This window comes from Sparus aurata, chromosome 2, assembly GCF_900880675.1.
Source record: "Sparus aurata chromosome 2, fSpaAur1.1, whole genome shotgun sequence".
In the NCBI taxonomy this organism is placed as follows: Eukaryota; Metazoa; Chordata; class Actinopteri; order Spariformes; family Sparidae; genus Sparus; species Sparus aurata.
Genome location: NC_044188.1, coordinates 26,513,520 through 26,534,403, shown reverse-complemented (window position 1 = coordinate 26,534,403; position 20,884 = coordinate 26,513,520). Strand labels below are relative to the sequence as shown.

Here is a 20,884-nt window from a genome sequence, read left to right as displayed (position 1 = left end):
CAAGACCTGAATGTTATATGACTGTAATGTCAAACCAGAACATATGGATATTAACACAGACACGCATGCACTTCGGCAAACAAACAAAAAAACTTCATAGCACGGGGAAGTTCTTAAGCCGTCGCATACAATTTGTATCAGTTAAAAACGGAATGAACTCGCACACTCAGCGTTTTTAGCAGTGAACTCAGCCGCTCGCACACCTCCTCGTCGGCGGCGGGACCGTCGCAGGCAGCAGGCTCGCGCGCCACGAAAAAACACGTCCCTCAGGTTCTGCCTCTTTTGTCCTGGCTGTGATAGAGCGTCTTGTTTCTCGTATCCTGTGATCTCTCCCTCTGTTTTCTCCTCGCAGCATACAAACACAACATTTATCACTCCCTCACCGCGCTCCATATGCTGGATTAACAAGCGCCGGATTCAGAGATAAGTCAGGCGGGATGGGGGCTGTAAATCTTGCACCACGTCAAACTGCTTTTAGACTCTTGGAATCAATAGACTTCCCGAAGACGGAAGAGTCTGCCTCAAAGGAATGTTTTTCTTACCCCACAGGCCTGGGTGAGAAAAAACAAAAGTTCTCGGTTGTGGCTCGGTATCGCACTAAATGATAAAAGTCTCCGCTGTTATACTTTAGTCTCACTGTCAATAAAGTGTTGTGGAGGCACGGCGTAGGGCATTCGGCCTCCTCTGTGGTACAGCTCTTACATAATCAAAAGAGAGCGGTGACACTGTGAAGAAAGGAACCACGGGGTTCACAGACTGTTTGGTCCATAATCAAGTGGTGTCTATTAAACTTGTATTTTTTTTCAATCACTGATCGCTTTAATTAGTGTCTTTTCAGCGGTGGCAGCTCTGATTAAAGTGACTGCCACAATCACAGCTTCTTGGGAAAAAGTGAAAATGAGGTTGATGGCTAGATCTGGTGGTTCTCAGACGACAAACTTCTGAATGCATTGTTCTCACAAGTACAAGGCCGCGCAAGTTCTTTTCTCATGCCAAAGCATTCCTCTCTTTGGATTTGCACAATGGTTTGCAGAACAGCGCTGACCTGAAGCCGTGCAGCAGCTCTGAATGTGAGACTTCAGAGCTTTCAGCCGAGGTAATTACGCTCGATACTGCTCCTGCGATAGGCATTGACCCCCGGGTTGGGAGGGAGAGCGGGCAGGGAGCCGCAGCATTAATGTTAATCTAAATGCACTGACAGAATAAAGAAATACATACAATAATTCACGAAATCCTTGGCTTCGGTGCACCTCCAGTCTTCTATCGCGTGTATCAGGTTTTCACATGTGCCCGGAAATGTGTCCTGTGTAAATCAATTGTTGATAAATGCCTCATTTAAGGGATTTTTTTTTTAAAAAGGGTTTGGAAGACGGCCCTGAACAGGGATTTGTCTCTGCCTTTCTTTCCATCTTGCTGCTGAGATATATCTCTCAGTAAATCCCCCGTGTGATGAATGGTGGCAAAAAAATATTTCCAGCGAGTCAAAAAAAAAAAAAAAATTAGGTAAATACAGCGCAGTCAATCACAAATGACATTAATGACAGCATCCCACTGCTAATGATAATGGGAAAAAAAGTTCATTACCATAATTAAAACGCGAATATTCTCTGGAATGACAGTTTATCAGCACCACCACCGGTCCTCCTATTCTTGCACACGATCATCATTTTCATTATTGTCTTCCCCACTGCTGCTGTCATTATCATCATCATCGCTAGCATCTCCCCATGTGTGTTGCCATATAGGGAGTGTCAAAATCCTGGTGTGACAGTTTCGACCTGCCGGGGGAATGCACCAGAGAGCGTGGTGGAGGGTGCGAGGGCTCAGACGACCTTTTTTCAAAGCGGCCATTTTGACATCAAACAGTAGGCTAAACATGGTTGTCACCAAGGATACCAATAAGGATTCTGTTCCATCCATTTCAACCAGAGTCAAGGTGCTGCTATGGCGCATGTTGGCTCACTTGAAAGTCCCTGCTACACTGAATGGAACGGAGCCTTCACTATTTGTCATTAATTAAACCTGTGTTGACCTTGTACCTCATGCCAATATGGCTGCTGGGAAGAAGGTCTGTCGTTTTCGAGAATTACTTCAGTATCTTTGCACAAAAAGAAAACAGTCTAAACTTTCCATCAGAGGTACTAAAGCTTATGATAAATGCACGACAGAACGAGTCTTGGGGGAAAAAGCTGTAACTTCTGGGGCTGCGTGGAACTTTTCATCAGTCAGCCTGTCGTTGGAATACCGCTGTGTGACATAACTCTGGAAAAGCCCCTCTCTGCTGACAGTTTCCTCATATCGAGTCTCTTCGGAATGAGTCGAAGGAAATGACACAGATATGGCGCAACGGGCCATCACCGCTCCTGCACGTCGAGGAGAAAGTGCAAAGAGAGGCTACCCCGGGGAGAGCACTTTGCTCACTCAGAGAGAAAGACGGAATAGAATACGCTGCTGGTGCATCCGTGTCCTCAACTTGGCCTTTCCAAACACGTCCAGGGAGAGGGAAGCTAAGTTTGTGGCCAGAAACAGACACTTCACTGGGATAAGTTCAAACTGTGGCAAAGAGGCAAACAGAAATGATATGAAGAGCAGTTTGGGGAAAAGAAGAGCATATTGACAATAAAGCGAAGAAGAATTACTACAGACCAAACGCACGGAGAAATGCGAAGGTAAACGTCTCCAATTATCCAGAAGTAATTTCTCTAAGGAGACAAAAAAAAGTTTCATGATGCCTTTTTTAACAGATTGAAGTGTTTAAAGACTGCTTACTTTGGGGCGGCTGGCACATCAAAATAAATAGAGAGAAGAGAGCAGCAGGAGTGTGACACAAAGTGTGAATGGAGTAAAAGCAGAAATGGGGTGTGTATCGAGCAGAGGGCACAGCGGGGTAGCGCTGGGCCAGGTAAAAAAATGCTGACTAACAAACAAAAAAGAGGCTTAGAATGTCGTTGTACAAACACAACAAATATATTCATTGGACAGCTAATAGCATATGACAAAAGAACCCCAGGAGCAAATTCTCCAGACGCACCGCATGGGAGCTCTGCATGAATCCTGCGACTTGGCTGCATGGCCAAGATTGCAGATCGCGGGGCCCATTTATCAATGATATCGGGCACAGAATGTATGCCTCCACTTTAAGGCTAATCCACCGAGGCTAGCACCTTTGTGCCCCAAAGCGCAATTTGCATAGGGGGTGTTCCAGGGTAAAAAAAAGCCTTCCTTCACATGCCTGAAAGCAACTATTCTGCATAACTGAACTCTTTGCATAATGTTTTCATGTCTCCGTGGAAAACCTTCAGCAGTAATTCAGGGGGAGTTGATTGAGAATGGCCTCACCTCTAAATACATGCTCAGTGGGCAAAAGAATTACATTTGCATGCGGTCATGTTATAATGGGGGTGTGCGGACGGCACGACAAGGAACACTTTCCACTTGCTGTGTACACTCAGTGAATAGCATGCCATTCCTTTGTTGTGATTTAAGCACATGTCTTTAGTGAGTGTGAGCCTCAGTGTGCATCTGAATTAAAAGAGTGGAGTTGTGGCTGCGACTTAGACAAGCAACGATGTACAGATCTTAACAGCAAAGGGTATTAACGAGTGCCAGAGAGATTATTTTTTTATTTTTTATTTTTTTCTATAATAATGCTTTGATAATACAATAAATACTTACTGATAGGTGAATTGTATAGTATTGACAAATATGTCTGCACACTTTTAAGGAGATGGTAACTTTCTGTTGGAGATTGTAACTCAAAGGGTGCTCGGTGCAAAATTCAGCTGAATTGCTGCGTCGTGCTCCGGCATCCGCCAGATATATAGAAGTCCTGCGTATCTGTTCCGGAGGGCTCTGGACTGCCGGAGCTGGACGGAGAAGACACGCAGCGCAGCAGACCTACTGGAAGTTAACAGAGACTAAAGTGAAACGTATCCCCTACGCTGGCGTGACGGAGACGTTATGCAGCGGACACATATCCAGTGGGAAAAGACCTTCGCATCCTGCCCTGCCTCTCACGTAAATGTGCCTGTCAAAGGAAGTCCACCAGCGTGCTTCTTTTTACCACTGGGAGGTTCAGATTTTTATTTTCATTGTCTGACTGCATCCTGGTTAGAATCCCCACAGAGATAACCCTGTTGAGGTGTAAAATCCTGTCAATTTAACCAGAAACAGACATTTTATTGATGTTTTCTGATCGACCAGACTCCATTGACAAAAACAGCAATTAAACCTCACAGAGCGTGGGAGCTGATGTCTACCAGTTGCTAGTGGTGGTTGCTAGAATCTGATTCAAGACGCCTGTACTTGCCTACCATGCGGCTAAGGGCTAGGGCCAATTCTACAACCCATCCACTGCGCTCTGCCACTGCTAAAGGGCTTGCTACTCCCTAATGATCTTAACAAAATCCAGAGCTTACTGTCCTGCCGCCAAGCTCCTCATTGAGATCAGGACAGCGGGAACTCGACACAGCTTCCATCACAGACTAAACTCGTCTATGAAGGCTGCACCTTGGTCCATGATAATAATAAATACATCATTTTAATTGTGGCATTTCAGGAAGTTTAGCTTATTTGATGAAGTTTGTGTACTTGGATGATTCATATCGTATCCACATGGTGGAATGCTCTTATTGTAAATCTCTTTCGTGCATTTTGAAAAATGCTGCTTTGGAAATTTTATGGAAACGCCAAAATTTGACAAAACCTTAACACTTATTTACAGAAAGGTTTGTACGCTAGCTTGAGGTGTTTCTTGTCTTTTGCAAGTCAGGGTAATGCACAGAATGTTTGATGTAAACAGATTTGCTGGATTAACTCTGACGTGCTTCTGACATAATGAACACTCAACTCACTTGACTGATCAACTGTTACTGCTGTCTGTAGTATATTCATTGCATTTCTTCGTAGCCTCCAGACAGCATGCAACATGGCAAATGCTAGCTGACATGCAATAACAATTACAACTTGACCTATTGAAAGTTATTTCTGAAAACCTCACTCCATTTTGTCTACTGGTTTGTTTACCTCTAGCCTCTGGTTACTTTCACATCCAGGCCCGACGTAGCCACGTAACCTACGCCGCGTCATCCTCTGATGGAGCCTAGTTCATCCGCTCAAAACAGTTCATGATAACGCACCAGATTTGCGTGTTGAGTTATTTTAAATTTTTTGGAGAACTTTCAAAAGTTTGCAAGTCACCTGAACATATTCGATTCCGATAACCACGGTGCACCTATGAATTTGTATTTCTCCATCCTAATATGCCTCAACAGAGAGCCGGTGTTCCAGACAGGGTGATTGAGATATGATCAATTTTACCAGAAATTGGAGAAAGTCATTACGAGTGAGCATACAGGAAATGATTCTGCTGCTTCGCCGTTAAACACAAGAGTGGCTTTGGTTCGCAGATAAAGCGAAAGCGGTTTTGAAGTAAATTCACGTTAATTCATCATGAATGTCTGTAGTCTCTGGCGGTTCTTTGAAAATGTGTAAGAGGCATTTTTAGGGATCAATGGAATGTCCGGAGGCTTTGTAAGTTTGTTTTAAAGCATATCAAAGTGTTGGCGCGCTCATTTGGGGCGAGGGTTGCAGAATCTGCCTCGGACTGAAACCAAAAATCCTAATTCAAAATGTGATGTGAAGATGCAGGATGAAAAAGAAAGCCGGCGCTCTGAACGTGAGTCAGACAGAGTTCACCGAGGACTTGTAGATTCATCTCACACACACACACACACACACACACACACACACACACACACACACACACACACACACACACAACACCACAGGAAGCCTGTTCTTCAGGTTTGGGGATTTCTGAAAATATCTACATTTAATGTGTTATGTCAATATTGATTAAAGAAAGGAGTTGAGCTGCATGTTGGTGCCGTGGATTCTCTTTGATATAACAATATGGTAGAAGAGATGATTGTGGTCTCTGGTGCAGTCAATGGAGTGTATCCGCCAACCCTTTATGGTGTATTCTGCCACGGCTGATTGGATAACTATAGAGGTTTCTAATCCTTTTAATCCTGGTACACTAGGCCCCTCACATAAGGCACCCACATAAACATGAGAAAAATAGCCACACTCCCAAATATACCGCTAGGCTACTGTATATAGAATCCATAATAATACACACAAACACACGCCTAAACACAAAAAAACTCACTTCCCTCTAAACATGCCAAACGTATCGCACAACCCACAGCAGCAGCAGCATCTCCTGTGCATGATTTATTTTTGACAGCCTCCGTTGCGGGGATATAAAAATTGAATGAAAATGCCCTCAAGAAATAAAACAGACATTATGTTTCTGCACAGTGGCTTAGAAGACTCTGAATCCAGCTATAGTTAAACAGGCTGAGCGGTTTCCTTCCTTTGTTTCCTTTCTGTTTGAAGACACAAAGGAAGGCTGTTGCTGCCATCTCTCCACGGCAATGTGTGTTTGTACGTGGCCACCTGCTCCTAGTCTTTGGGTACAGTGTTTACTTCAGGCACACTGCACTGCGTCACGTGCGCCCAGCACTGAGAGACAGAGCATTAGGATGCAAATGTCTGCAAACTTCTGCATTTTAGTGGCAATAGTAATTAAGCAAATTGGAAACTTCAAACAACTTTTATGAACTTTTCTGGCGTTTGAATGCTTATTTTGCACACAAAAAACAGACGTTAATGTCTTTTAATGCTGAAAGCTTAATAGAAAGCTACATAGAAATGTCTTTTGGGCAGGGTGACATTGACTCACTCATATTCATAAACAACAAAGTTAGGCATAGAGCGTAATGAGCAGACAAAATGGACAGAGACACATAGACTTTGAATGATTTTGAAAATGTATGGCAAAGCCCACTCAGCCAAGAAAACCAGTCGTAAACGAGCTTACTGCCTCTATTAAAGGGAACTGGGGTGTCATAACATCGGCATAATTGAGATTATCCTTTTGAAATGCCACCTACACGGGGCCATTCATCTGCCAATACATGTAGGTGTCTGTGATTTTGCTTTCCACTAATAAACGGCCACATGAATGCAGTAATGTCTCCATGTCATCAACATCAGATGACTGGACTGTCTTAAACAGCCTATGAATTAGAGCCCAAACGACTCAATTCATAGGGTTTAATGCCAATACCAGTATCAGGAAGTCAGAAATTCCAGTGTTGATATATCAGCCATCATACAGACAGGATATTTTGCAGTTTACAATAACTTTTCTTGTCTTCAATGACATCAGTGCACAGTAAACTTCACTTTGAAATTAATAACAATAAAGTACCCTAAGCATATTTTCCTGCAAAGATTTTAAAGTGGCGCATATTGACGGCATAATCAATATGACCTTAACATAATATCACAATATTTTTAGATTATATCGTGATATACGATGTTCACCTCGATATTTTTGGAATATCACAATGTTAGTTTCTGATGAATAATGATCAGTGATGTGGATGAATCGACTTACCGGGTAAAAGTATGCCTGGTAGAACAGTCTGGTAAGTTCAGAAAATGACATCACTTTACTTTAACGCAGCTTTAAAACACTTATGCTACGTCATATATAGCAATAATGACATACAGTTTATATCATGATATCCAAAATCTAAGACAATATATAGTCTCATATAACGATAATGATATATTGCATACATTGCCTACCCCCAAACAAATGCATTGACTTTTTTTCTACATTCACAACACAATTATGCAACAGTTTCCAATGTTGCATTCTGCAGAAAAAAACATAGGGAGATCTATGGGCATCACTAATAAATTCCTAACAAACGTTATTTTCAATCACTAATGATGCATATTTCAATGTAATGTGTTATCAACATTAGTGTTACAAGTAGACTAAAAGAAACGTGTTTTCCAAAAGAGCTACACTTTGCTACCAGACCTGATGTTGCTGAATGTGGGATCACCACGCGCTGACACATCAGGGGAGGAGAATGTAGTGGCAGGGGCTGCTCGCTCTCCCTCCTTTTCCCTCTCCCTCTCTCTCCCTCTCTCCGTCACAGAAACCATTAGACCTCATCTAGATATTGAATAAGCTTTGTTACGCCCCTAATGTTAGTTAATCAGAGACCCCAACAGACCCCAGATTATAACTTGAACCCTGCACATAGGTTACAATGCCCCCGCCCTCTTTATTCTTAAGGTCCCTTCGATGTGCTCTCAGATGGTCGCCGGCAAGTGCCGCCCCCTGTCCTCAGGTGATGAGAGTCTTTGTACACAAACAGCCCTTTTAAATGTAAGTGCTTTAGCTAATGTAGTTTAAGTGCTGAACATCAGGTGATAATGAATTAGTCAGGCCCATGGTGTACTCTGGGGTCAGACTGAGCTCTCTACAAGCCCATAGGTGGCAGCTGACAAGAAGGCTTTGTTGAGGGTCAATGGTACCTCTAAAAGGAATGGTAGAGGAGGGTATATGAATGGGGGGAACACAGCAATCAATACCTGAACTACTCACCGGGGGACCTGATTTAATCGGAGGTAATTGCATGCCATGAAGAGACGGCAGTGAGGTTCCGGTAATTGAAAACAACCATTGGGTAGAGGATTAAATTGAATTGAATGGGAATAATTACTGGCAAATGAGACAAGCAGTGCTAATTTTCTTTCTCTCTTTCGCTGCAATTGCTGAACCCTTGAATGACACCATACTGTATTAGTTAATATTTCAGCTTGACTTTTTTTTTCTATACGACCGGCACACTTATGCTCTACAAATCAGTGGGGAACCAAAAAGAAGTAGGACATGGAGTCATCCCAATTTCTTCAAATGCCAAATGCTCAGGAGAGAAACTCTAATTATCTGTCACACCTTTAAAATCGTGGCCCTTTCATAGATCCCTTTATTGAAATGGAAAGTAAAAACTCAGCTGGATGATGCAGATGAAAACATGCCGCCATCAATGCAGTTTCCCTCTGGGCCCACAAAACATCTCGCTGGTATCAGAACCACTGCAGAATGTGGCTACGCATCTGAAAACACAGTGGTTCTAAACGATAGAGCCTGCTTTCATTATACTGATTTAAATTCATCTTTGGATTATCTTGTTGAGGCACATGTATAAAAACACATAACTTCAAAGAGTGGGCTACCACTCGAGCTGTGGACTGAAGGGGAAATGCAAATGCATTTTTGAGTCGGATGTTAAACGTGCATGCTTTCTGACATTCAGCAATGTGATAAGTGACACATAAATTAGCAGTTTTTTTTTACAGGCACTTGTTTCAGAACCCTGTGTCCGGAACCCTGGATTTATTCTTCGCTTGCTGGTTTTCTCCAGAACTCACCAAATTAATAGAAACAAACCTAAGAACAACTCATTATGCTCTAATATAACCATAATCATTGGATTATTTATTTAATTTACTATAAATACAAAACAGATCATGTGCTCAAGACGTTGCTGCGCGTCTTTTTTGTTCATACTAAATGCGTAGCGGACTCCACAGATAAAGGCCTAACATTAACAACAATCATGTTTTGAAGTTCACTTTGCAGCTGAAGCCATCATCATGTTATGGAATAAAAATATTCCGAGTCCAGCCTGAGCTGCTTTTTTTTTTTTTTTTCTTAATTTCGACAGCACCATCTTAAGCTGCATTGGAGTGAACAATATGAATGTGTCCTCCCAAGGATAACAAACACCACGCTATGAAATCATGTCAGACCGGTCTTGGTAATGAATAGCTCAGTAGCAATGGGAGACTTTTCAGTTTGGATCCATTGAATCAAATTAGGCAAATTACTTCCATCATTAACTCTGCTGGTATTTGGTATGTTGGACAAATGATGTCACATTGCAACGATTTGCAAAGCTCCAGATCCAGTGTAGGATTTGACTGTCACATAGAGCTATCCTGATCGATTCTTGTAACAGTGCGGTTCACGACCTATGTGTTGAACCTTAAGAATCTGGTCTGCTGAGGTATGCTCTGCTCCCGGTAGCGCCCGGCATCACCCAACCCAACTCATCACTTGTGCACATTACTAAACTACACTCTTCCAGTGATTGCAGTGGGAGTTTTACATTCTTCTTTCCTCTTCATTCTTCCCTTGTTACAAACACAATATATTGTACAAGCTACTGTTACAAAGCGTAGGTAACGTTAAGTGCGTGGGTAGCGACAGACACTGTATGCTGTAGATACACAAACTAAGTTGCATTTTGCTGATGCCTTTCGGGTGCTACTGGCGAGCATGTGTGCCAGACTCTGCGTGGAGGCACCTCATACCTGCACAATATCACATTATGATTTCCAGGCTTGCTGCACTGTTGAGCAATTAACGATCTCATCATAGCTCGTCCCTTGCCATTCGGTACAGATTACTGTTCATGGCACAGCAAATGGCGCACTGGGAAAAGATATGAGAGGATTTTTCATTCCGTTCCTGCATTTTGCCGACGGTACTCATTATTGGCACCTGACTCCTGAGCTTGGCTGTTGCACTGCAATTATTTCAGGTGCTAGAATTGGGTAAATATAACGATTGTCTGCTGACAAACATGTGCTGTGTTCCTATATTTGAGAGCTGACCATGGAGAGCAAATTAAAAATGAAGGTAAATAATCATTGCCAATAAAGCATCTAGCACACTATGCCTGTAGGGCATGTCGATGTTTTTTGACAGCCAGGGCTATTGTTTTTTCATATTGATGACAACATTTCCATTTGCTTCTAACGTGTGCTTTTTAATACATACATGGTTTGCTGCTTGCTGTAAAACGAAATAAGTTACAAACAACATTTTCAGCTGAACTAGAACAAAAAAAATTATATTGTCGACTCTCATTCCCAGGTCATCAAATAGACCAACTCAATGCGTCAGAATCTTTCTCTAGAATCGCTTACCGCACCTTTTAACAGTGTGTTTACACGACCTTGGCTAACATGTCACTTGGAAATAAGTCTCACAAGAAATACCTGACAGCTATTGTTGTCCTTCCTTGCAGCTTTTTACTATGTTGTTACCGAAGCACGTAAAAATTGCTGAGTATCCTGAGCAAAGTTATTCAAGCAGAGGCGGTATGTGGTAATGCTGCAGCTTCATGCAGCTGTGCACAGTGAATGAGTGTGCAAATTTAAATAAATGACACATATGACATCGTCACCACTCTGAAACCATATCTATAATCACAGATATGGTTCTCGCACGGTGTGTGTCAGTAGGTCAAGTAAGCAGATTTTTGCCGATCTTGGAAGAGATGCGGGGTAAACAATGAGTGTGCTCGATCAGGACTATACTTACTGCAGGCCTCTAATCTGCTTTTAAAGCCATGTGGATTAACAGCTGTAGGGACGGGAGTCATCGCGGCTCAAGCCCACATGTTTCAGCTTTAATTTGAATTCATCCTGACTGACTGATAGATTTAAAATTATTTAACCTGCTTCCGCAGCTCCAGCTGAACTGAGCTCAGCCGGGGTTCACGCCCTCTATTCATTTCTCCTATTTCATGTCAGGGCACCCGGCTGCTTGAGCAACCTTTTTAAATTTGAAATTCAATTCCTGCCCCGTTCTCTCCGGTTTAACACAATAGCTATACTGTTGCAGGTCGTTTAATGGCGGCCGCATGCAGTGCAAAGCCCGTGCTCTCTGCGTTTCTGATTTCGCAATGAATCCCAATGGCGTACTAGAAATGACGCTACACCTCTGAAAGATGGCGGCTCCATTATGAGCACAAAGCCTGGGTGAACTGAAGACGTGATCATACAGTACAGACATACACAATGTGGTTCTATAAGCCATATACGGCGAAGTACATTAGGGTATGGGCAGTAATTGCTTGCAACCCTTAGAGTCTGTACCATTTCTTTCGTTCTACATCTACGCTCTGACATTTTGAGGTTTCCTGAGAGCAGTGAGAATACTCTTCCACTCCACTTCTACTGCCATCGCCTATAGGTAGCCAGAGGCTGAGAGAAATTGCTGAGTAGTTTAAATATGCACTTAAAGACAGTCTGGCCTGCCCAACAATAGCATGAGAGAAGAAGGAAATGGAGTGGAATTGCTTTTAGGGATACGCACTGCTTCAATATTCTGTTGTGTCAAAAAAACTGTTGGGTCTTGTTGAGTTATTTAGAAAAAAAAAAAAAAAACAGAAAACATGTTGAAGCCACATGACGAAGAGCTCAGAGTGTCCCGGTATGTGTTCTGAGGACAAACAGGGAGACCTCAAAATACAGGCTGGAGGCACATCTGGTTGGGAGCCCATGAAAGAGGCCGAGACAGCCCATTGAACCGCATTGGACTGTGGGCTTCAGAGGAAAACATCAGAACTTTGTTCATGTACCGTGTCTGAAGACTTCACACTGTCTCTGCGAGCCATTATTCAGATCCTACTGAACACGATGAAAGCCGCTGGAACTTGTGATGACTCAGAGCCAGTCCAAAAGACTTCAGAAAACTTTGCAGGATTGGCAAAATATCAACCAAAACCCATGCCCCCGAAGCTTTGGCCCTCACCTCTGTCAGCTCTGTCCCAAGCCAAAATAGGGACAAGACGATAATGACCCAACTGGCAGTCGCTCAGCTCGCCCACTTTCATGAGTGAAAATGAAATTGATTTGAAAATCCTGCGTCGGCCCAGGCTGGAACAGAAGGGATTATTGTGCTGATTGTACTAATACTGTGTCCCTGCCCTCCCTCCCACTCTAATTCTTCCCATCATACTCTTCCCTCCTCCCTCTGTTTGCGTCTCCCTTTCTCGTTGAGAGCTCTCCAGCAATCATTCTTCCCCTTTTACAATTTGTTTCCCCCCGCTATAGTCTTCATAAAGAAGCTGCCTCTTTTTCTTTCTATTTCTTGTGTCGGACTTAAGGCAGCACAGCTGGACAACCCAGTGCTGGCAGAGAGAAAAAAGAAGAAAGGGAGGGAGAGAGCGATGAAGATGTAGAGGGAATGAGAGCTGCCTAGGGAGGTTCTAAACTAAAGGAAAAAAAGAAAGAAAAAAAAAGAAGTACTCCCATCTGACGAGCCGCAGAGGGAAATATAGAGTTCCCCTGGGGGCTGGACGTCCCAAATTATGCTGCACCGTTGCCCTCTGCGCGGAAATCCAGAAATTGATCTGTTTTTCCTCAGTTTTACTTCCTCCACTTGGAATACTGCCTGACCAGCATTGCCCCCGGTATCCCCTTACCAACACTTCATACTGTCTGTGAAAATTAATACCATTGTGTCTCCATCCAAACTTAATGTGACAGCAAGAAATGTTGATTACAGACCAGTTCCATGGAATGGCAATATGGACTACACACATGGCATTTATCAACACAGCGTACAGGTCAGCTCTGATTAAAGCCTCACTAACTCAGGTAAAAAAACAAAATAAAAGGATTTCAATCTGTGTGTTACTGTGGCACCAACTTCCACCTCAATGTAAAAAAAAAAATATATGTTTCATCATCGTTTCACCACACAGTCCATGTTTTTGCTTTTCCTCCCATCTTGAATTTTTAACTAACATTTATACCTTTCCGCTCATCGTTATCCGGTATATCAAACAAATGGCTTAACGACACATTTAGGAGTACGAAGCTTGTATTTAACTATCGTGTAAAAAAGCCCAAACCAAATTGCCAGAATAGATAGATACATATCATTGCAATCCATGGTTATGTTGGAACTCTATTTCACATGTTTTGTATCTTTAGGCACAAGAACCACTTAGTCTGGGTTCTGATAAGATCTTATTCTGGCTTTAAATACTTACAGGCATAAATACAGCTGGGAAATGTCCTGACATCTCATTCATGATATGCAGTTTTGTTGCAACAAAAGACAGATGCAAAATGTCCAGGCCCAGATAGCAAAAACTTCCGTGGCCCAGATCTGGCCGACAGTAGAGACGCTCATTTGACCCTTTTAATGTGTAGAATGATGGCACTCGGGCAGTCCATTCTTGTTTGACAGAGCTGAGCAATAAGCAGACCCTACCATGGCCATAAGTCAGCCAAGAGCAAACTAAATAAACCAGAACAGACCCGAGGCTGGGCTACAGAACATTTCTATTCTGATAGGATGGATTGGGCCGAGACTTGGGCCAATTCTGGTTTATTTGGTTTGCTCCTGGCTGGCGTGGCCGTGCCATGGCCTGCTTGTGGCTCCGATCTGGCAAACAGGAGTTGGCCGCCCAAGTACCCTCAATCCGCAGGGTGAGCCAGATGTGCGTGTCAAGTACAATTTCACTTTCTGGGGACGAGATTAAAATTGGCAGTTAAAACAAGAAGCGAACACTGGCGTCAAATTGGACTCTTGCTTGGCAGCCATCCAGCCCTTGGTGTCCCTCAACACGTAAAGACCAAACTATATCTTGAACGGGAATTTGATGCTGCACTCGCCTTAAACTGTCGAACAAGTCATCTCTGTGGATACTGGCGAGTATTCTCCTGTACTGTAAACTCAAATGCATTAGGGAGCAGCTGATCAAAGAGTACAACCTTGACAGCAGGAACCTTTCTGGGCTGCTTTTGTACAACACTGCTAAGACCTAGTTTCATCCAGGGGCGAAGTGACATTTCCAAGTTCTTGAAAAATGTTCTAGAAAAAAAATTAGCTCTTTGGCTGAAATGGGCTGACGTGTTTTAAGTCGATCCTTCTTTTCTCAATACATGGATATCTAATGCATATAGAGACAACTGGCCGTGCACTGGTTGGGTTCAGAAACCTGATCCATTCTGTTGTGTAAAGGTTTGGGCTTGTGCTGAATAATATTCAAATGCAACTTAATGGAAAAAAATCTCTCTTTCGTTCTCAAGTAGTTTCAAGTAGGTACTCATTGCTCACTGGGGAAAGGGAAGAGAGACAGCCTGGTCAGTGTATTAGTTAAGGGTCAGGGTAGTTAAGGAAATAAAGCAAAATCTTGCAAAAAATGAGGCTTCTTAAAAGAACCCAGTGATTCGGGTCGTTGCATTGAGGAGACGTTGTGAGCTTGTTGTGGCAAAGTGTAAACACCTCCGACCTTCCTCCATGGCTCCAGCTCTTAAACAGCGCGGGGACTGCATCTGTGCAGACAAGCTGGGGAAGATGTTTTGACTATACCAGCAACATTCTTCCGACCGAGACTGGATAAAAAGGGAAAGTTGATCTACGATCCCGTTGAGCAGATAATGTATTATTTAGAGCGGTATAGACTTACAAGCTGGTAATCGACTGTGATGTCTGTGTGTGTGCTCAGGGTGGGTTCAAGTCTCAAATTTGGCAGTACCAGGCAGTTTCGGTCAAGCGAGGTCAGAACAGGGCAGGCACAGATTTGGTTCAGGTCCCAGCTTTAGGTCCAGGCAACACTCTGGATAGAGCACGCTGAGTAATTCCTATAACAGCACATTTATCAAACCGTCCTTCGACACAGGTCAGGTCACCGTTGCTTTAACTAGAATCGGAAGATCCAAACTCTGGAACCAAAAATCTGCGTGTTTGGTTATTAAATTTGAAAAAAAGCACTGTTTTGATTGAGACATCCTGTACTTTATTTATACAGCTTACAGTTAAAAGTTTTCCCTTCAGACCTCCGGAGGTGACGCATAGATTCACTTCAAGCTCCTCGCCGTATGATTGGTAGCAGCTGTGTTGGGGAACTAAACCAGCAGCTCGGTCTCACAGTGGGACATGCCGAGAGTGTCGACTAATTTCCAACATCCCGGAAAGTCTTTGTTTTCATGATGCAAGTGCAGTTTACTGGAGCGCGTCTGATGCACATCACAGCGCTCAAGGATGCATCAGCCGCCAGGGTTCGATAGTTGAGGTATTAATAATGGAAATGAACACAAGTGTATTATCTACTCTCAGGCACTGTTAGCTGTGTCGAAGGTTGAATTAGACACTGTGTTTTGTGTAGCGTCTGAGCATCCAGCAGAGCTCACATACATAATATCCGGCTGAGTCCGACTCAAATTAAAGGCTGCGTTTCTGGGGTGAGTTTTGACGAAGATCCTCTGGGGCAAGGCACGACTGCAGAATCATCTTCCCTGAAAGTAACAAGCCTGGCACAGTGCATTGTCAAAGCGCAGATAATTGACTCAGAGGAGCGCAATCACACAGACTGTGTCATTAATGCTTTAATAAGCAATTGTCAATTATCAGAGCTTCGCCTGACATTGCAACTTCCCCCTTAAGGCCACCGTGTAGTCGGGGACTCCAAAAAAAAAAGTAACCAAAAAAAAAAGCAATTAAAAAGTAAACTGTTGTGAAACAGAAATGGCTTGCAGAGACGTGGAGAAACTTTTATTTTCTCTTCTCCTCAGAATCACACTGTGACTTGCTGTGGATAACAACAGTTTTGATTTCACTTGTTGGCATCATCCTCGTGAAAAAAAAAATCCCCTGAAAAACAGGCTAAGTTGCCATGGAAGCGGGATCTAAAATATTTAAAAAAAAATAGTTTTTCAGTGACCTAATTCTCATAGGTCCACAAACGCGACTGCCGGGACACAGGCCTAGATTTTCAAACGCTGGGACTTTATGTTCATGCTTTCCAGGGGCAAATGTCATTTCAAGCAGATACAAATTTTTCAAAAAGATCACCCCCCGTTTAGAGCAAAAAGACAGCCTGGGGACAAATGTCAGACCCAGATAGTCGGTAATCTTTGAACTCGACGCGGAGCCACCAGATCATTAAAACAGGAGGAAACTCGGGATGTAGCATGCTTAGGTATATGAGCGCGATGAGTCCTGAGTAAAGCACGTCGCACGAGTCCAAGTGTAGGGATCCAAAGAAAGCCATATTACAGAACCTGACCACTGATAAGGCTGTGGCTATTGGAGTTTAATCACACAGCCTAGTGCACAGCAGATGAGCTCTAATTCGCTTCACACAAAAAAAACGCTGGTGTCAAAATGTTTTTTTTTTTCTCCGAAGCCGGTTCGACGCAGTGACTTTCTTCGGAAGAATAATCTCTTTCAGATTAACCCCTTCGCAGCCTGCTTAGGCAGAGGGGGTCAGAGGTTAAGAGTAGCTAAATATTTACGTCTTACGCTGGCTTAAAATCAGAACCAGCTACTGCTGAATTTCCCTCCTGTAAGACAGAAGACAGGCTGGTGGAAATCAATCTGGATTCACCGCTGTTCCCTGTGGGAATCAACAGTCGGTGGAGATATCTGTTAATATTTAGTTTCTTCTCACTTTTGATGGAGTCTGAGGGAAAATGACATTCTGTGAACAAAGCAGTACAGCCACGGTATAAATCGGTACGGACTATGATCTGAAAGGCATCTCACTTTTTTAAACGTACCACCTTCGGCCAAAGGACTGCATCCAAAACTCCCATCATGACATAAATTGATCCGTGGCCATTATAAAGCTTAAATCTTTACCTCTCACAAGGGGCTTTCGCAGTGAGCCACAATAGTGTTGCAAATCTGAAAGTTCTAAGCGTGGAGAGGAAAGGCTTAGTTCGCTTATTTATTCAGCATGACACAGCTCCGGGCCCGTGGTAAAAAAATACATTTCCTTTTTTCATTTTCAGCAGCGAGGCCTGCCGCTGTGTGTTCCGCCACAGCGGTGGTTCGGCCACACGCTGTTTCACCGCGCCGCCGTCTCTCCACTTGCGCCGTGAATGTCACGACTGCAGCCGCGGGCCCCGACTAGGGGAGCGCAGGCCCTTATTACGCCCCCAGGTCACCAACATCCCCTCAGCCTTCACAAAACCCAGCTTACGGAATCAGATACACCGTGTAGCTCGACAAATTACTAGCCGACGGCCTCCCACCCCTGCTCAAAGTTCTCGCATTTCAGCCCCCGTGCCCCAATCCACCCCACCTCCACATCCAATTTGTCAGGTGGAAACTGGGTGTGAAAAATGGTTGTGTTTTTCAAAAGGGTCCACGGGGGAGGGGAGGGGGGGGGGGGCTGAGCTGCAGTTTATAGTTGCGTGACTGGCGATAAACAAGAGCGATCACTAATGCCGGCGAAGATACATTATAAACATGAAAATCAATTATGACACACGCTGAGTGATCACTGCGGATAATTACTCAAGGATTGTTTACCTGAGCTAATGGCAAATTAGTGGACCCGGGGAGCAGGCGTTTTCTCGGGAGGGAGGATCTCATTTGGCTCCGGCTGAGTGAAAAAGCCTGCTGATACCTATAAAGGAAACAGGCTGACTGGGAGACTAAATGGCTGAATATGGCAAAGATGCAGTCGATTGGATTTGGGGGAAGTGAAACAAATGGCTGTGAACCCCCCCCCCCCCCCGGTGAGTTCAACAGTAACTGAGTCAATTGACCAATCGCGATCAGCAGATACCTTGAATGGATGGCACCTGCTTGGAAGACGGAATCCATTAAGGGGATTAGCTCCATTTGTGTGTGTGTGTGTGTGTGTGTGTGTGTGTGCGTGCACCTATATGAGGAAGCCTGTGTGAGGACACGTGGTGTCTTTGCTTTTTTTCTGTGTGTCTGCAGGAACTTGACTGGCTGCATGTGTGTTAAAGGTCTATCCCGTAATTGCATTCTGCTTTCTCACACTCATTAGCCCCCCCTCAACCCCACCCCACCCCGACCGGCTGGTGCAACTGTAATTACAGCAGGAGTGTGTTGGGGAGAGGACAGGAAAAAATAAAAAATAAAAGAGTGAGGGAGAGGGAAGAAAAAAAATCAATGAGCCTGAGTGTTTTGTGTGCAGCCTATTATACCTCTGGACTTCCCTACAGTCATCCCATTTTGAGAGGGGAGGGAGGGGGCTGGGGAGGGGTGGAGTGGCACCAGGAGCTGGGGGAGGTAAAGAGCCTTGTTGACAGCAGAATAACTAAATCTAAATCCCCTCGCATCCACCGCCCGCCACAAACACATGGCTCGGATCATCACGTGATCGCTGACATCTGCCCCGGCAGCGTTACAATAGCGCACGGGAGTTGACAGCTTGCTTTGTCTAGGCAGTGATTAAGTGGGATGTGCGGCTACTGTGGACACAAACACTGACTGCATGCGGCAGACACAACTGGAGCTTTGGAATTCATGGGGAAGGGGGGGGGCGCAAACGGGATGCAAGGGACGCAGTGGAGTTCTGACACTGATGGCACTTCACCTGCTCGTCCCCCCCCCCCCCCGCCCAGCCCACCCTGCGGGCAGCGGATCATCTCCCCAGAACGCCCCGCGCTAAATTCGATCCAAACAAGACTGCACACTTCTCTGTCACTGCCTCGCACCATGCTCATCGCCAAGCCCCCCGTACAGTATTTGCCCATTAATCCGCTCGCAAAAAGCATCTCCCGGACATGGTGACGCACTTGCCGTATCTGGAGGGCTTCTTTGAATTGAGTGACACAACGCGCGCGCGCGCGCGCACACACACACACACACACACGCACGCGCGCAGGAGCCTTTCTGACCACAGCTTCGGCAGCTCCGTGCGTCATGTCAGAGGAAAGGCGTTCGACCTTCTTCTTTTTTTTCCACCACATCCATCCAAAACACCGATGTGCACGTAATTCCATAAAAGACCAGGGCGCAAGGGAAATGATGTTAGTGCGCTATAATGAAGTGATGTGTGTTACGGAGATGTCATGTTGTTGTTGTTTTTTGTTTTTTTGGTCCCGACTGTTAGGTGGGATAAAAGTTGGAACCAGACGCAACTCATCCAAACACTTCCCACCTCCGTTCACATATCTTGTGTACAGAAGTCTACCGGTCCCAAAACGATCACCTTTGGCACCCGCGATCTGAGGCGTGCAGCCGCCTGCTCGCGGGGAGGATGCCGGGGGAGAGGGAGTGGGAAAGTTGGACCGTGACTCTCTTACCTTATGATGGCTGTGTCGCCCTGGCGGATGGTGATGTTGTCGGTGGCCCGCTGCATATCCACACTCCGGACGGGGAATCCTGTGGGGATAAGACACAGCAGTCTGAAAAAGGAAGCCTGCAGTTGCCTCCAACACGATTTGCGTCCGACTTGCATGTTTTTGTTTTCGAAGCACAGGGGCGCGCTTTTTCGGTCAGCTATAAATCCAAGGGGTTTAAAGAATTGAAAAAAAAAAAAAGCGAAGAGGAGTACAGTTGTCCAGACTTCTCGGAAAACGCGGGATGCTCTTAAGTCCAAAGCAGCCCGGATGGTGCGGCTGATACGGGTGTCCTCGCTCTGTGGTCCACTGATGCGTAATGCTCCCTGCGTAAAGGGACGGCACAGCCAGCAGCGGCGATGGAGAGAGGCAGGACACTGTTCAGAGTCTGGGAAAATCACCCTCCTCCTCCTCCACCTCTCTCTCTCTCTCTCTCTCCTCTCTCTCAGATTATCCAGCCGTCTGGCTGTGATGCTCCCCTTATTGGTTGTCAGGACAACAGCACCACCTGAGGTCCCTTTCAGTGAGACACAACTGAATAAGGAGTACGGGATCGGGGCGAAAGAAGTAAACATAAATACATAAAATAAAACCAAGTCAAAAAGGGATGTTGTGACAATAAATAAATAAATGACTAAATAAAGTCGCCAGGAGGAATAAGGAAGCTGAAATCCGCCCATCCCGACCAGGACCACAGGTGGTAATCTGCACACAACAACGTGCTCTCACCCCCCTGGAGCTGAAGTCAAGCAGAAACACACATTCTCAGCGGGGATCACTGTACAGTATCCTGCTCTCATTAGTCTTCAAACAGACTGTATGCTCACAGGTACACGATTATCTGGAGCAGAGGCTTCCAAGCATTTTCATGCCAGGAAGGGTTGCACTGGACCGTGAGCCCTCCGGTGGATAAGACTTTCTTGTAGTTAATGTTGATGGAGTGTGGGAAATTACATGACTTCAATGTGCCGTTACGTATCCAAGCAGTGAGAGCGTGTAGCTGTACATTTTTGCTGTCTTCATGTCGTATCCTATCGGTTCAATCACTTTCGAGGACTTAGAACTCGCCTTTATGGAACCAGCCACCGGAATTATT

General features: G+C 44.6%; 1 protein-coding gene across 3 annotated transcripts in view; it reads right to left on the bottom strand.

Moving 5' to 3' along the window:
* The window catches only part of lsamp (limbic system associated membrane protein), a 470,076-nt gene that overhangs the window by 188,834 nt on the left and 260,358 nt on the right, over window positions 1-20,884 (bottom strand). For 2 of the 3 annotated variants that reach the window (XM_030395195.1, XM_030395200.1), the window contains exon 2: window positions 19,753-19,831. In XM_030395195.1, the coding sequence (XP_030251055.1) occupies window positions 19,753-19,831 (79 nt within the window). Of the gene's footprint in view, window positions 1-19,752; window positions 20,235-20,884 lie in introns of those variants that run through there. The other variant, XM_030395187.1, reaches the window with a different exon arrangement.